The 17,911-nt window shown below is 35.5% G+C and overlaps 1 protein-coding gene across 4 annotated transcripts in view; it reads left to right on the forward strand.

The window, feature by feature from the left end:
- Positions 1–17,911, forward strand: part of NRK (Nik related kinase) — a 128,163-nt gene that overhangs the window by 46,093 nt on the left and 64,159 nt on the right. For all 4 annotated transcript variants that reach the window (XM_026488162.4, XM_057313442.1, XM_026488160.4 and 1 more), the window contains exons 3-4: positions 11,786–11,842; positions 13,455–13,526. In XM_026488162.4, the coding sequence (XP_026343947.1) occupies positions 11,786–11,842; positions 13,455–13,526 (129 nt within the window). The remainder of the gene's footprint in view (positions 1–11,785; positions 11,843–13,454; positions 13,527–17,911) is intronic.

Here is a 17,911-nt window from a genome sequence, read left to right on the forward strand (position 1 = left end):
ATTTCTGTTTCAGTACATATTCTTTGGCTCCATTTGGCTAAGGTTTGGGTAATTTGGGGGTTTGCTAAGAAAAAAAGAGGTGAGGAACTTGGAGCTCTCAGCATCTCATGTACTCACAGTTGACATAACCACAACGGGAATAAACAGCAGATCTTTGGTGAAGAAACTTTGGGAGTAGTAGCCACAGGTTAGGGGAAGTATGGGTAACAATTAGGTAATATCACCTGACAAACCAAACTTGTACCAATTTGGTAAAAGCCTTGGCAATTTTATTACTTTTGTAGGTTCATGCCCTGACCTTGAACAGCTCATATCTTCTCCCTTGAGGCTCTCTGACTGAAGAGAGCGCTGAGGAATTTTGAGTGGCTTCACAGTGGAACCACAAAGATGATTATAGAGTCAGGAAAATTAAATTAACCTGTGGACAAATAATGGCCTTTGAGTTCCTGTAGTACTCTGCTGCAGTGCAGCATTTTACAGTCTTTGTCAGGAAACCCCAGTGTATCATGGGGCGCATTGGACTTTGGGCTCCCTCTAACTCTTTTCCCACATAAGCTGGCATAAAAACTGTGTACTTTCTACCATCACACACACATATACATATAAACACCTTTGCCTATACACCTCGTCCCAATTTAGAGCTCCATGTGGAGACTGATTTAGTTTAGTTCAACGCATTTGCTGGATGCTGGTTATATGCCAGACATTGTGCTAGACTCTAAAGATATATAGAAAAAAAATTGCCTCTAGAGAGCTGCCAGTCTAATAGTGAGACGCGTAGGTAAATAGACTACAGTTGACCCTTGAACAAGTTGGGGGTTAGGGGTACCAACCCCCCACATAATCAGAAATCCATGTATAACTTTTGACTTTCCCCAAACTCAATTACTGATAGTCTACTCCTCCGGACAGCCTTACTGATAATACATACAGTTGATTAACACATATTTTGTAATATATATATATATATATATATATATATATATATATATATATAAAATACTGTATTGTATATAATAAAGGAAGCTAAAGAAAATAAAATGTTAAGAAAATCATAAGGAAGAGAAAATACATTTACAGTACTCTACTGTATTTATTGGTATCGTAAGTTTTATATATTTATTGAAAAAATCTGCATGTAAGTAAACCTGTGCAGTTCAAACCTGTGTTGTTTAAGGGTCAACAATAATTAGGAAAGAGGAACTTATGAAGCCTCAGGATTATGACGGACCAGCTTATAATGTAAGTTTCATTTGTGTTGTTAAATCAATTTGAATGCAGATTTATTCCTATATTTTTAAAGATACAACATTTCTTCATAGTGACCTAAAAGTGACAACTGTCTCATAAAAAATATATATAAAGTCCAGCAACAATCTCTTTGTTACTGTTCTTGGAGGAAGAGTAGTTCCTGTGCCCTCTACTCCTGAATTGCAGTGTTTTCCTTAAAAGTTGTAGCAGCTTGATTACGGAAGGCTTCAATCCTAAAGTGCCAAGGTTAAAATAGTATTTATGTAACTCCAGGCTTTATCTGCTCAAAGCCAGAAATATCTGCTGCTGCTTACTCTGAATTCTCTCCAAAAGGATAAAGTCACGCCCAAAATGAATTTTCCAATTTTCATACGCTTGGCTGTATCAAAACTTTTGTGATGATGGAGTGCTCATGCAAATGTCAAATCAGAAACTCTCTTCGGTGTTCTTTGTCAGCTAAATGACTATTGCCCCTAAATCAAATGTAATGAGCATGATTTTTGTGGCCTAGCGCCGTACTAGGCTTTGTAGGAGTTATACAAAATGTGAGTCTTAATCTTTTCCGTTATCAAATAGTACTTATCAAACATTTACACATTTGTAAGTTTCTTAAAATTTAAAGCAAATCTAAATTTGAAGTCTGTGGAAATCCTGGAGCACTGGGTGTTACATGCAAACAATGAATCATGGAACACTACATCAAAAACTAATGATGTACTGTATGGTGACTAACATAACATAATAAAAAAAATTTTTTTTAAAGTCCCTTAAGGAGCTCTACAAATAGGCTGCATCTCTTCCTTTGACAATCTTTAGAAATAAATAAATCTTACTGGTGGATAAGGTATGAGTTGAAGAGTGACTGACATGTTCCCTTGTATGTTCCCAACCCTACCCACTTGTCACTACTACCAGTCTGTGCTAGATTCTCTCCAATCTCCGCCACACCTCCAAACCCTAACTGCTCCAAATCCATCAATTCCTTTGGGGTTGTTGAGCTTACTGGTGGTGATTAAGACTAAAAAGGGAAACAAAATGAAAAGACTTCCAAATAATATTCAAATCACCATTACTTCTCATTTCAGCCTAAAGGCCCTGCTTAGGGGCATGGATATGGACTTGCTAATCTTTGAAAGTCCTCTCCAGCCTCCTGTCTTTATTTTTCTGCAAACACAATGCTGACATAAACTATCCTGTTAGCCATATTGTCTCATCTCTCCACAGCACAGCACAAAGTACTCCCAGATGCTGTTTACAGCTGCACTCTTGGTGGCCTTGAAGCATCAGTTGGTTTGTTTGCTAGGAGAAAGCTGGCATTCAAACAAATGACTAGAAGGACAAAACTGTGTGAATAAAAAACAAGGTTACCAAATGGACATGAGTGTAGTGAGTGCCTTGTGGCCTTCCGCCACCACAAAACCAATTGAAAAGAAAGAAAGAATGCCCTAGGGATTATGTGGTTTAGATTTGCCAACAGAAGGCAAAGCAAATAACTGAAAGGACAATGTAGGAAGTGCTGAATAGTTGACAGTCTCTCCACAACAGTTTCCTTAATTACATGATTAAAAATAAAGTTTTTAGCCTAATCAAAATTACAAGGCCATCAAGGACTGTCTTGTATTCTTTCTGGGGAAAAACATAGTAATTAACTGCCACAGAATGATGGACTTTTCCAACACAGCTGTCACAACTGCTATTTTAAATCATTTGTTATGGTTTAAAATGTGTAATCCCCAAGAAATTGATCATTACTGCAATTCAGTACTGCTTTTTCAGTGCCTTAACAACTCTGAGCTTTGCATTCAGACCATTAACTAACAGAAGTCAGTCATAAAATACTAAACAACGAATGGCTAATTACTCCATGATCACTTCTGTCTTATTTTCAACCAGATTTTATTTTTAAAAAATTTGTGCACTGAAGTTTCTAGCATGACAAAAACAGGTGTATTCTCGCATTCTTTTCTTCTCTCTTTTTATGGCCACTCCCACTTTTTCTTTTTCTTTTCTTCTTTGGTGGCTGTGCTTTATACTCAACATTGTCTCACAGCCTTTGTTCATGGTGTGTCATTCATTGGGTCCAACCTACCCTCCAGAATTTGTTAAAATATTATGCCGTTTTTATGGTCCAGTTGATATTCTACCTTTTCTAGGAAGCTTTTAAGTTGCTCTATTCATCATTCACTCAACTATTATTTATTAAAATGGTCTTATGTACCAGTCATTGTGATAGGCACTAGGGATAACAAAATATAAGAAATATATTCCAAGACTTCAAGAACTTTTATGTTTCACTGGATTTTATTGATGGAGTGACTAAATCCTTAATATAACTATGTGCTTCATAACTAGACTTTGTTACCTTAATGTATTTTTTATTATCATTGTCTTATGTCATTAATTTACCTTTCTATTGTCAGTGTAGTTCTGAACTTATAAAGGATTTGAGAAGACTGAATCCCACCTAGGGCTTATCACCTATTCCCTGCTCTACCACTACCCCTCTCTCTACTCTCCCTTCCATGACTGCATCTATCTCCTAGATTTGCTAATAGAAATAATGAATAACTGGAACAGCTATTTATCTCCATCTGAACAGGGCCAAAGCACAGGACAAGCCTATAAAACAAAAATGGAATTTTTTAAAAAATATTTTATTTATTTATTTAACACAGAGACAGCCAGCGAGAGAGGGAACACAAGCAGGGGGAGTGGGAGAGGAAGAAGCAGGCTCCTAGTGGAGGAGCCTGATGTGGCGCTCGATCCCAGAGCACTGGGATCATGCCCTGAGCCGAAGGCAGACGCTTAACGACTGCGCTACCCAGGCGCCCCTCAAAAATGGAAATCTTAAGATTATGTGTGCCAAAAGGAAGTGTGGTGGACTGGTCGGTCAGTTAGAAGTCAGCAAGGCTAAGTCTCAAGTGACCAGGATACTGACAATTTATGATTTTCTGCTGCAACAATTGGGTAACTTACAGTTTGATTCTGGATCCCCAATGTACAAGTTGACCCACTTTATTACTTTTGAGATATTCTCCTAAATTGGAAGTAATCTGAAATGTAGTAATTTGATTTTCCAAAAATAAATTTGAGAAGTTTGGTGTTTAATGAAAACTGTACAGGTCCACTTGTAAACTAATTAATTCTTTTATGACCACCCCCTTCATTTTTTGTTACATATATCAAGATATTCCTGCATTGATTTTTATTTAAAGCAGGCACATATACCTTTTAACAATGTTTTTTTAATGTGACCAGTATTCAGGAACATGCCACATTTTCTATTCATAGGACAGATTCAGAATGCTAATGTTCAGCTTGGAGCCATTGCAGAGCAATAGAACAGTAATAAACTGTTTTGCCTGGGGGAAGCAGACTAAATAATGCCGCTAATTTGATTATCTAAATTAATTACTTATGAACACAAATTCTTGCTAAATTGAAATCAACACATTGAGGAATTTATGTTCTTTCCTGGATAATTTCAAATGGTCCTGGAAAAATAATACACATTTGTCCCAATTACTGTATTTTAGAGTAAAGCCCTAGGAAATAGTTGTAACAACATAAATTACTCAGGGATTTTTTTTTTAGGATTTTATTTAAGACCTTCACATGGCATCATATATTCATTCTCTTGAACACTTTAAATTGTATTTAAACTGTATTTGGGGCCCAAGAATTCATGTTGTCAATTAATCTTTACATTTAGCTCAATTCTTTAGTTGTTTCATGTGTATACATCTTAAAAACCATAAATTCCTCTAATAAAATTATGACTTGGCACATTTTGTCTTTCCACTTCTCCACCTTCCCCTTGTTTTTACCTCCCTTCACACTGAGTATCCCTTCTCACTCACTCATTTACTTTGCTCTCCATTCCAGGCACTTGCTACCTTCATTATGGCTAAGGGACAACCTTTCCTGGAACTCTTCAGACTCTAATCATTTCCTTTCTCCACCTTCTGCCTCCACCAACACCTAACTTGTTCATTGCCATTCTTGCAGTTATCTAATCTGATCATCTAACTCATGCTCAAGTGTTAATGACAAATAATAACTCAGTATGTCCTTCTCTCAGCTAACATTTGAATAATCAGGGAGCTTTATTACCTTAATAAAATTGAGGACATAATGATTTTTGTACTTTGTGGCAGGTGGTGGGATGGAGGGGGGATTTTTTTGAGTACTTGACCTTCTGTTGCCCCTAAAATCATATTATATGAGATGCATCTATTAATAATTAAACTTGAATAAGTTGAATGAGCTTGATGACAAGACAAAGAGCTGCTTGAGGTGAAGAAATAGATTACTTGATTCTGAATGTCAGTAGGTTTAAGCTTCATGTCAAGAATGGCTACAAATCATTGTTACTACATATCCTCTTCTGTTACTCAAATATGAGAGGGCCTGTGAACTTATAAAATAGATTTAAGCAGCAGGTTTTTTTCTTATAATAGGAATAAGAGCTAGGAGAACTTTCTTCTTTTTGCTCTGTGATGCTTGCGAATTTATTAAAAAGTCATTCTTTGCAGGCAAACTCTGTTTCAGGAATCTTTTGTTAATCCAGTGCAACTATGACTCCTGCATGATACTAGTGATATTATTGATAGTAGAAAAAAAAGAGAAAAAACCCACATTTTTAAGGCTTTCTTTGTGATGTTACTGTATAATATTCAAAAAGACCAGTGAGAACTGTAAGGTTATTTAACACTCAGTCTAGAATCCAAAACCAAACTTCTTTTTTTTAGCATCTCTATGTGTGTTTTCAACAAATGGTGTTTAAAATTAATTTCTTATGAAACATATATTGTAATTTAAAAAAGACACATCCTAGAAATTGGATTTGTTGGTTTTGGTTCAACATCTCATTGAGGGAGACAACCTATGACAACATGGCCTTCAGTTGAGATCACAAAACAGCTTCTATATGGCCAGTGAACCACAAGATGGCACCACTGAACAATTAGTTTATCTCAACATGACTTCTAGGTTCTCTAGATAATTGTTGGAGGATAGGGTTGTTCATTTTCAAAACCAACATCAATCACTTCTAATAAATACAGTATGAAAGGAAAAAAATGGTAACTTTACAGTGGAGAAACTTGGCAGACATCACCTTAACCAAGTACTCAAGGTTAACATCACTGGTGATCAGTCATAGCCATACCATATACTCCTGACAAGACATGGTGAGAAGGACACTTCGCCTCTGTGACATTCTTTTCCCAAACCCATAACCTCAGTCTAATTATAAGAAAACAACAGACAAACCTGAAGTGAGGTATATTCTACAAAACACTTGACCAGTACTTTTGAAAAGTGTCAAGGTCATGAAAAACAAGAAAGACTGAGGAACTGTCACAGATTGGAAGGGCCTAAGGAGATATGACAGCTAAATGGAATGCAGTATCCCAGTTTGGGTCTTACAAAAAGGACATTAGTGAAAAAACTGGGGAAATCTGAATGAGGACTACGATGTAGTTAAGAGTATTGTACCAATATTAATTCTTAGTTTTGACAATTGTACTGTGGCCATACAAGATGTTAACATTAGAGGAAGTTGGGTGAAGGATAAACAGAAACATTCTGTATGATCTTTGAAACAATTCTCTAAGTCTAAAATTATTTGAAGTAAAAATTTTAAGTTAGGGAACTCTCAAAAATACTGGGCTAACAGGCGGCAATTTTCCATTTTTTTAAATTTAAATTCAATTAGCGAACATATAGTACATCATTAGTTTCAGATGTAAGGTTCAATAATTCATCAGTTGCATATAACACCCAGTGCTCATCACATCATGTGCCCTCCTTAATGACCATCACCCAGTTACTTATTATATGGATACACCAGACTTCTATAAAAGCTTGAATAATGGTTAGGCATATTAACCCAGTATATGGTTTCAAGATCTGGAATTTAATTCCTCTACAGACACAGTGAACATGTTTACCAAACCCCACATTAAGATACTTGGTCTGACAAAATATGTTCATGCAACTTTCAAGTGAGAGAATAAATCACAGGTAATAAGAACCAACTTGATTCTCTGTCTGTTCTATGGCCTTTGGTGGCATCTTTTAAAGACATTCAGTTATCTCACTAAATGTGTGTCTTGAGTATGATAACTGCATATTCTAACCTAGCCTTTTAAAAACTCTATGACTTACTAACCACTGGTCATATGAGACAACATATGGATAATATTTTTCCTAACATGCCACATATTTTTGTAGCACAGGATAGAATTTTGGCCCATAAATATCCTCTTAGAGTCAAGGAAGGAAACATTTTTAACTCCTTTAGAGGATGTGTGAGAATCAGTTTTCAACATGTTATATTTGTGCATACAGATGTGAGAAAATTTTGACTAAAAAAAGCTTACATAAATAATTAGGAAAACAATAATTTATAAGTCCTAATAAGAGAAAAATAAATAAAATATTAATGTATATTTTCTCCCAGAGATGAAAATGAAGGTGGGAGTCTCCAACATATTCACATATCCACATACAAAAGAATGAAATTGGACACCTATCTCAGACCACTCACAAAAATTAACTCAAAATGTGTTAAAGATTTAAATAACCTGAATCTGTAAAAATCCTAGAAGAAAACACAGGGGAAAAAACTTCTTGACGTTAGTCTTGGCAGTGCTTTTTTGGATATGACACCAAAAGCACAAGCAACAAAAGCAAAAATAAATGAGACTACATCAAACTAAAACTTCTGCACAGTAAAAGAAATCATCAACAAAATAGAAAGCAGCATATAGAATGGAAGAAAATATTTGCAAACCATCTATCTCATAAAGGGTTAATATCTAAACTATTAACTTCTTTTCTCTGACCAGTCAATAACCTACACATTTTCCTTTCCTTTAAAAATTTAGTTTTTGGTAGCTGTCATGTTCCACCCAAAACTGGTCACCTGATTCTAGACATTTCCTGCTACATTAATTAGTAGTTTCTGAACCCTATCCCAAGTCCAGCTCATTCCCTTAGCTTAGTTGCTATCCTTCTATGTGTACCAATTTCCTAGGGCTGCTGTAACAAATTACCACAAACTGGATGGTTTAAAAAGAAAACAAAACTCTTCCCTCACAAGTCTGGGGGCTAGAATTCTGAAGTCAAGGAGACTGCTGGGCCATTTTTCCTCTGAAGGCTCTAGGGAGAAACACTTCCTTGCCTGTTTTAGCTTTGGGTGATTGCCAACAATCCTAATTTTCTTTGACTTTTATATACATCAATCCAATTTCTACCTCAGTCCTCATATGGCATTCTCCCTGGGTATCTGTGTCCAAATTTTCCTCTTCTTAGAAGGACACTTGTCATTGATTTTAGGGCCAGCCCTAGTCCAGTACAACTTCATCTTAACTTGATTACATCTGCAAAGACCTTATTTCCAAAAAAGGCCACATTCACAGGTGCCAGAGGTTAGAACTTCAGCATATTTTTTGGAGGACACAATGCAACACAAAACACCTTGACCTAATTCTCTCAGGCCTGACTCCATAAACTGAAAACAGCAACACACACCACTTCCCATCAGTGCTACAAGCATCTAACCAGTATAATCATTTAATGCTTAATTATTTGGCAAGAACTGGAGTCAAGTCAAGGTGGCAGCATTTCTAGAGATATTTTAGTTACTGGAAAGACTTTTGATCCATTTCTGACATATGACCCCGTTTACAAACAGTGGCATGCTCAATAAGATTGAAATTAACCTTAAATGTATGGGATTAAAACCTATCAGTTTCATCAGTGGGAGAAAATAGGAAGTGTTGACACACTTATGTAGCATGTAACATTGGTGGTAATGGTAGAAAGCTCTTTTCCTTTTGATTTTCTTTGATGAGTTGACTTTATTTTGATGAGAGAACTTGTAGGAATCATCTAAAAATAGCATTCATATACTTCAAAATGGATGCTTTATAAAAAGAGTTTTGACAACAAACAAGTAATATATTTAAGGATCACATTTCTGAAATCAGTTGATCTTTTGCATTTACTCACTGACATGTTACCTAAGATATTAACGATACTATTCAGACACACCATCCCTCATTTGATCATTCTGTAAGTAAAAAAGTGTTGCTATCTTTCACATGAGAGCTGTGACTAGTGACAGTCCTTTTGTTTGAATACCCCTGTATTTACTACAGCTGTGGCAACAAATCCACAAATTAGGTGGCTTAAAACAACAGAAATTTATTCTCTCATAGTTCTCAAAGCTAGAAGGCTGTGGGGTCATTCTCCCTCTGAAGACTCTAAGGAAAAATCCTTTCTTCCCTCTTCCTAGATTCTAGTGGTTGCCAGCAATCCTTGGAATCCCTTGGCTTATAGCTGCATCATTCCAGTTTTGTCTGTCTTCACATGGCTATCCTCCCTTTGTGTGTGTGTCTCTGTCTCTGTGTCTAAATCTCCCTCCCCCTTCTCTTACCAAGACTGCAGTCATTGGCCACTGTAATCCAGTATGACCTCATTTAACTTGATTACATGTGCAAAGAACTTATTTTCAATTAAGGTCACATTCTGAAATTATGGGTTAATCTAAATTTTGGGGAGACACTGTCTAACTCACTACAGCCCCCAAATCAAATCTTCTGCTAGATAAAGCATTATATTTTAAGTTGAAACCTTACTCATATAAATACAAAACTGAACTTTTTTCTATGACTGTAAGTTGAAATATTTTTAAAAGATTTTATTTATTTATTTATTTATTTATTTATTTATTTATTTATTTATTTAGTGAGAGAGAGAGAGAGAGAGAGAGAGAGAGGGTGGAGAGCCGGGAAAGAGGGAGAGAGAGAATCTCAAGCAGACTCTGTGCTGAGCATGGAGCCCGCCCTGGAGCTCAATCTCAGGACACTGAGATCATGACCTGAGCTGAAACCAAGAGTTGGATGCCTAACCGACTGTGCCACCCAGGTGCCCCTACAAGTTGAAATAGTTTAAAAGGCACCAGCCATAAAATGAGAGCTCTGATTCCAAACATCTATGTCCATTTTTGAAAATTATAAATCTATAACTTGTACTTGCATTTAAGATAAGACTAAATTTTTAGAATTCCTAATGTTTTCAGTAACAAAGAATCTTTCAGGGGGTCCCTGGTTGGCTCAGTCGGTTAAGTGTCTGGCTCCTGGTTTAGGCTCAAGTCATGATCTCAGGGTCCTGAGATAGAGCCCAGTATAGGGCTCCATGCTCAGTGCAGAGTTCCTCCACCTCTGCTACTCCTTCTGCTCCCACTCTGTCTCTCTAAAATAAATAAATAAGTAAAATCTTTAAAAAAAAAGAAAGAATCTTTCAGGACTTCTTCCTTTCATAAATATCATGTTTCTCATGACTGAGGACATACTAAACAGTTTACAGGACATTGGATTACTTATGTATCAATTTTACCTGTGATCGTTATGGAAAAACTTGTTTAGTGTTTAAGAGGGGTCCGTTGAAAAGATATGTCTGCATAATACCACATAATCGGTTGAAAAAATGTTGAGTATTAACATCTCCTTTTTCCCTATCTTCAATCAGAAATTTTTACTTTTCATATCGATGCTCTGGTGCCGTGTAAATCAACTAAAGATACAAAGAAAACAATGCCTTCATATGGCCAATTATGTCCACTATTTTAATACAAACACAAAAAAGCAAAACTACTCCATAAACTTGCTTGATTTTTCAAGTGAGCTGATTGGAGTTTCTTTAACATATTCATAATTTAGGGGCGCCTGGGCATCTCCATTCATTAAGCACTGGACTTGTGATTTCAGCTCAGGTCATGATCTCATGGGTCCTGGGATAAAGCCCCACATGGGGCTCATGCTCAGTGGGGAGTCTGCTTAAGATTCTCTCTCTCCCTCTCCCTCTGCCCCTCCCCCACTTGCACTCTCTCTCTCTAAAATAAATAAATCTTTTGAAATAAAATAAAATATTCACAATTTAATATATCTGTTCTCTATATAATACCTGATATTTCTTCTATATGTAATATGCTATATTCCATAATAGGCTACAATGTTTGACCTTATTTAATTTTATTATTTATTTATTTAAAAAATTTAATTCCAGTAAACATATATTGTTATATTAGTTTCAGGTGTACAATACAGTGATTCAACAATTCTATACATTATTCAGTGCATATCAAGATAAGTGTACTTTTAATCCCCTTTACCTATTTCACCCATCCCCCACCTCCTCCTTAGTAACCACCAGTTTGTTCTCTATAGTTAAGAGTCTGTTTTCTGATTTGTTGTTTTTATTTCTTTTGCTCATTTGTTTTGTTTCTTATATTCCACGTATGAGTGAAATCATATGGTATTTGTCTTTCTCTGACTTATTTCACTTAGCATTATACTGTCCAGCTCCATCCATGTTATTGCAAATGGCAAGATTTTCTTATTTTTATGGCTGAATAATATTCCATTATATATATCCATTATATATATTTATCCATTCATCCATGAATGCTTGCTTCTTGATTATATAGATAGCATTTAATGTTTATTACTATCCTATGTTTCAGGGACTCCATGAAAAAACTGGTGCATTTACAGCTGTTAAAGTGATGAATGCTCGTAAGGTAATATATCTTGTCCATATTCTGTTCACTTAATGGACTATGGTCTTGGGATAAACAGCTCAGAAAATATTTGTTTTTTAGTCGTTATCATACATAATTATAATTATGTTATGTTAATCTGGATTTTTATATTTATCACTTAATATTATTTCTATTTATTAGTGTAGTATATTATTGAATTAGTATATTTACATATAAGAAATGTTTTACAATGAAAGGTGTACATATTTTGTCATTCTATAAGAATGAAGAAAATATCCATATTCTTGCCTATTTCTAGTTGATTATCTCTTTCTAGGAATAGCAAAGAGGAGATTTCCTCTACTATTGTGTTCATCCTCCTGTGTTCCATCACATACTTTTCCCTGTCCCAACCATTCCTTTTGAGAATTGAAGCCATTAGATTCTCAATGACAGGTAGAAGGAAAGACCTTGCCAGAGATGCACATTATTCAGGCATATACTGACAGATGAGCAAGAGAGACAGTTTAACTGGCACTGCTCCTGCTAACATTCATAAAGTTGTGTCATGGTTCATAATATTGTCTTAGAATTTGCTAAGCACTGATTTCTGTCTTCGTTCTTTAGAGTGAGTGCCTCACTTTCTCAAGATAATATTAGCGTGAACATAGCAAAGGTCAAAAAATTTTCACTTCACTATACCCTAAAGAAAAATTCTCAAATGTTATGATTGAAAAACTATACATATTCACTGAACTGTTGTCAATGCCATAAACTGTTCCTTTCCAATTTGTGCAGGGAGTGAATTGCTGAAACTATTTAAGGAGATTTATGTTTTTTATTTTGTCGATAAATGTCAAATGCTGAAAAAAATGTTGTAAACCAATGTGAATTTCAAGGGATTTTGAAGTTTGTGGATTTATTTTGCCCTACAAACCATGGCTTCCAAATAATCAGCCTATTACTTTTTGAGTGCAACTTTCTAAAATACTTAGTTCCTTGTTTTGACTTGAAAAGCTTTTGACCTATATTTAATCTACATTTGAGATACTCTAATTTTGAAATATTTAAGAAGTGTGTTCAGCCCATAGATAGTTTCAATTACTTCGTTTTGTAAGGCGAAATAGCACTTTACTAACTTCAAATTGTAATTTTCCCATTAATATGGCAGTTAAATCTGTTATTATGAATTTAGTGCTAAGTTTCTATATATATAAGAATCTGATTTTTTAGTCCATAGTCTCCCATGCTTCACTCCCCCCTCTGATTGCCCCCCCTTTCTTTATCCCTTTATGGACTCTGAGAAACAAACTGAGAGCTTCAGAGGGGAGGGGGGTGGGGGAATGGGATAGGCTGGTGATGGGTAGTGAGGAGGGCATGTATTGCATGGTGCACTGGGTGTTATATGCAACTAATGAATCATCGAACTTGACATCAAAAACCAGGGATGTACTGTATGGTGACTAACATAATATAATAAAAAATTTTTTAAAAATCTGATTTTTTAAGTAAAATTATTAGTGAAAATTGAGACAAGAAGAATATTATGTTACTCTTCAATTTATTGCCAAAATAACACAAAATATTTAAAAATAAATCATTTTCAGAGTGTACCAATGGGTCTAATAACATTTTGTTCTTGGTCTTGCAGACCCCTTTACCTGAAATAGGAAGGAGAGTGAGAGTGAATAAATATCAAAAGTCTGTCGGATGGAGATACAGCGTGAGTACTGAAAGTCCCCTTTAGCTCTCAAGTTGTCTTTCCTTTAATGTTCAACTTTAAACTAACCCTTTGTATCATTATCTGTAGAAGGCCGCCACTAAAATATTCTTGCCTGGAAGAGATAACATATTATCCTTTAACACATTCACATAGATTCAATCATTATATTTGAACACTAACATCTGTCAGAAAGCAGGAGCTAGAAGAAATGGTTCCCTGAACAGGTAAGTGTTGACAGCAGGTGAAGGATTGATTATATCCACAGAACATAGACTCCTTTAGCTGAGTAGCAACAAAAGAGAATGAAACCAAGAGAAAATTTTGCCTTAAATTGGCCTTTGCAAGGTCTTTTTTTACACCTTTCAGGGTATTCCAGACTGGCTGGTCCCCCATTATGATTCTAAGAAACATTGCTATTGCATATGAGCTAAATGAGGACTACTCTTTTTTATTGTAAGAACAATAGCAGACAGAAAACCACAGGCTATCCAACCTAAAAGTCTTCAGACATCTGGCACAGTGCTTGAATACATAAAGAAGTGTGAATATGCTTCCTACTTGAAGCTTTTTAACTGTCTTACAAAGCAATCTCTATGACTCTAATAATTTTCTGACTCTAGAATAAGATCGAAGAAAATTCTTTTTTGGTAGATGTTAGTGATCTATCAAAATATTCTGTGGGTTTAAAAGCGGAATTCCTGCTCTTACAATATAACTCATTGATATCTTTATTTCTTACCTTCCTCCTTCGCTATCTGGTATTCAAATATTTTCAACCTTTTGTGCCTTAATAAATATGATCTCAGGGGCGCCTGGGTGGCACAGCGGTTAAGCGTCTGCCTTCGGCTCAGGGCGTGATCCCGGCGTTATGGGATCGAGCCCCACATCAGGCTCCTCCGCTAGGAGCCTGCTTCTTCCTCTCCCACTCCCCCTGCTTGTGTTCCCTCTCTCGCTGACTGTCTCTATCTCTGTCGAATAAATAAATAAAATCTTTAAAAAAAAATAAATAAATAAATATGATCTCAAGATTCAAAATAACTTTTTCCATTAACACAATCACATTCAGAAAGACTTTGTATTAATATTAGAAAGGTATGGATAAACAGCTTCATGATTCATCTAGTAAGCACCAGGTTCCTGTTTTGTTTACAATGTATCTCAGAAAACAAAGCATATCCAAATGAAACATATAGTGCTGATTAATAACACACTTTGGTAGATCAAGAAGCTGCAAAGGATAAGGCATGAAAAATATAATTGTTTGACTAATTTCGGTTTCATCAAACATTTCTGTTAATAAATCCCTTTCTTCCCCAAATGCTCTGTGGTATTCTTTCCACAGGGAAAAATATTTTGGTTCTAGAATTGGGTGAAATTATAAAGGAAGTTGTGGTATCCTTGAGCTGCCGCTTTTTGACAAAAAATAGGATATTCAGGCTACTCTGGGATCAACTGGCCCTGAGCCAGGAAATGCTATAGCATCATATTACTGGGATATGTGTGAGAGTTTTAAATTACCCACTTGGCCTGATGGATATAATGTACTTATGTGTTTCTCATAAGCTCAACTTCCTGTTAATTGAGAATGGCAAACATACTAATGCTTTCCAAACATATCTGATCTTGGTTTATTGGTTTTGGGGGAGTTTACATTTATGTGGGAAACTCACTCTTAAAAGTTTTTCTAGTTGGGAACTTTGAACTCTCTGATTATATATTTTGGTAAGAAAAATAACTGCTAGCTGATCAGCCAGTTAGTATCTCTAAATCATCCTGAATCCTTTGGGATAAGAAGTTTGTGACCTGCACACGCATCTCTTTGAGTCAAGGGTTTATAGAAATAGCAATAATGTGAAAGTCCAGACACACGAGTTTAAATCCTAAGTCTGCCCCTAAATTTAGCTGAGAAATACTTGGAAAACTGGTCTTACCTCTCTAGGCCTCAGATTCCTCACAGGTAAAATGGCACCAGAATATTTGCCCTACTTATAAACAGGGTTAAAACTATGGTCAAATGCAACTGCATAGCTGCCTGGAGCCCAGCCATTCTATTCTTGCTTGGGGACATGAACTTTCTAACTCAGAAAGAAAGAAAAGAAGCTCTTTGATAATCAAACTACCAAACAAATTAAAGGACTCAGTCTGGCCCCTGCTTCTCTTTTACATGTTCTTTGTGTTCTCACCCCACACTATCATCTCATGCCGATTTATCACACTCTTTATGAATTCATATTCCTTTCAAAACAACCATGGTGTCTTGCTAACTGAGAGTGTCCATGTACATACAAAATTGCTAGTTCCTGAGTTTTTTTCTATATGATGACAAATGTTTTACCATTTCAAAGGACAGCCACATCAGAGAGAAAGCAGAAAGTTCAGTGGTCCTACATGGCAAGAATGAAAGTCACAAGGATCAACTTTTAGCTTTGTGGAAAACAGGTTAAGGGAATTCAAAGGGAGCTTATTAACTGAGCTTCCTTAGGAGTCTGGGATGAGACTGGAACTTGAACTTCTATAGAATTCTCATGCTACAAGTTGATTGTTTTATTTATTTCTGCCTTTATTACACAATAAATACAAAGAGAGAACCTGTCATTGGGTTTCCAGCTGGAGAAACTAGGACCCATCTCCTTCCCCCAAAGACAAATAGGTATTTAGATTTATTTTCTAGTTGTTGAATATTTATGGGTAAATCCACTGGAAAATCCCAGGGAAATATTAAAGAATGGTCTGCAGCTGCTAGTCATTTTTCTGAGATTTCAGACTTTCTTCAAGGTATATTATGAATTCTTGGGGACATTTCAGAACCTACTACATTGCCTTATATTTATTTCATAACAAATTTTAAAGTCCAACCACACTACAGCTAAATATTTAAAAAATGCCCATCTTATCTACTGGGGGAGAATACGCTAAGAAGGAAATTGATAACTGATTAGATATATTCATTAGATATATTAGATATATTCAGCTACCTATTAATTTCAGTTCAAAGATGAAAATACATTTTCCCCTGCTCAGGTCTTCAAGTCAAGGTAAGTGAAGGAAATTCTGGGGAGAACTAAAGATAGAGGTTAATTCCTTAATTACTTTTCATGCCAGTTGGCCCTTTTCTGATTCATTGCCCCAAAGAAGTCAAAGGTATCCTTTATCACTGGATTTCAGAACAGGAGCTCAACTACTTTTAATTAAAAAGGCTTCTTTTCTATTTTTAGTTTTTTGAGGAACTTCCATACTGTTTTCTGCAGTGGATATACCAATTTACATTCCTGTCAACATTGCATGAGGGTTCCTTTTTCTCCACATCCTTTCTAACACTTGTAATTTCTTGTCTTTTAATTCTAGCCATTCTACTAGGTAAAATAAGTCAGACTGAGAGAGACAAATACCATATGATATCACTCATGTGGAATCTAAAAAAGCAAATGAATAAACGAACAGCAGAATCAGATCTATAAATACAGAGAACAAAGTGATGGTTGCCAGAGGGGAGAAAGTAAGGGGTTGGGTAAAACAAGTGAAGGGGAGTGGGAGATACAGGCTTCCAGTTATGGAATGAGTAAGTCACAAGGATGAAAGGTGAGGATAGGGAATACAGTCGGTGATATTATAACAGTATTGTGTGGTGACAGATGGTACCTACACTTGTGGTAAGCATAGCATAACATATAGAGAAATTGAATCACTAAGTCATATACTTGAAACTAATGTAACATTGTATGTCAAATATACTCAAATAAAAAAATGTAATAAAAATTACACTTTTTGATCAAATCTTTTCTTTATATACTACTATATGTATTTACTTTGTACAATAAGAATACTCTTGAAAAGGTTATATAAATTGAACTTTTATAGATACAGTAGAACTTTCTTATTTATAATCAAATGAAATTTAGAGCTAGTAAGAATTCAGAGGACCCAGGTGGTTAATCCATTTGTCAAGTGTAATCACTTCCTGAGTGATTTCATATCACACTCAACTTCATTATGCACTATCCTGGATTCATCAATGGTCATATCATTCATGTACGTGAATCTTATTTCTTTGTATGTAACTTCCTTTAAGTTAGGGATATGATACCTACATGCATAAACCAATGATATGCTCGTTGGAAATTCCTTACAATTTAAGTTACTTTTTTAAAGTTAACATTGTAAGATATTTTTCTCCAAAGCATTGCACCTGTATACTCATAAAGTGTGATGATTTTTAAATTATTGAGAAGCAAAGAGCTTTTTTCAGATTGGCTAAGAATAGTTACAGATAGATTATGGAACATATGGAAACTACTTGGTTGTCCTGGTATAAGGGGACAGCTGAATCTTAGGGAGAGAATATAGCTTTCCATTTCACCCCAGTAAAACAAATGTGATGGAAACAA

The sequence above is a fragment of the Ursus arctos genome, chromosome X, assembly GCF_023065955.2.
Source record: "Ursus arctos isolate Adak ecotype North America chromosome X, UrsArc2.0, whole genome shotgun sequence".
Taxonomy (NCBI): domain Eukaryota; kingdom Metazoa; phylum Chordata; class Mammalia; order Carnivora; family Ursidae; genus Ursus; species Ursus arctos.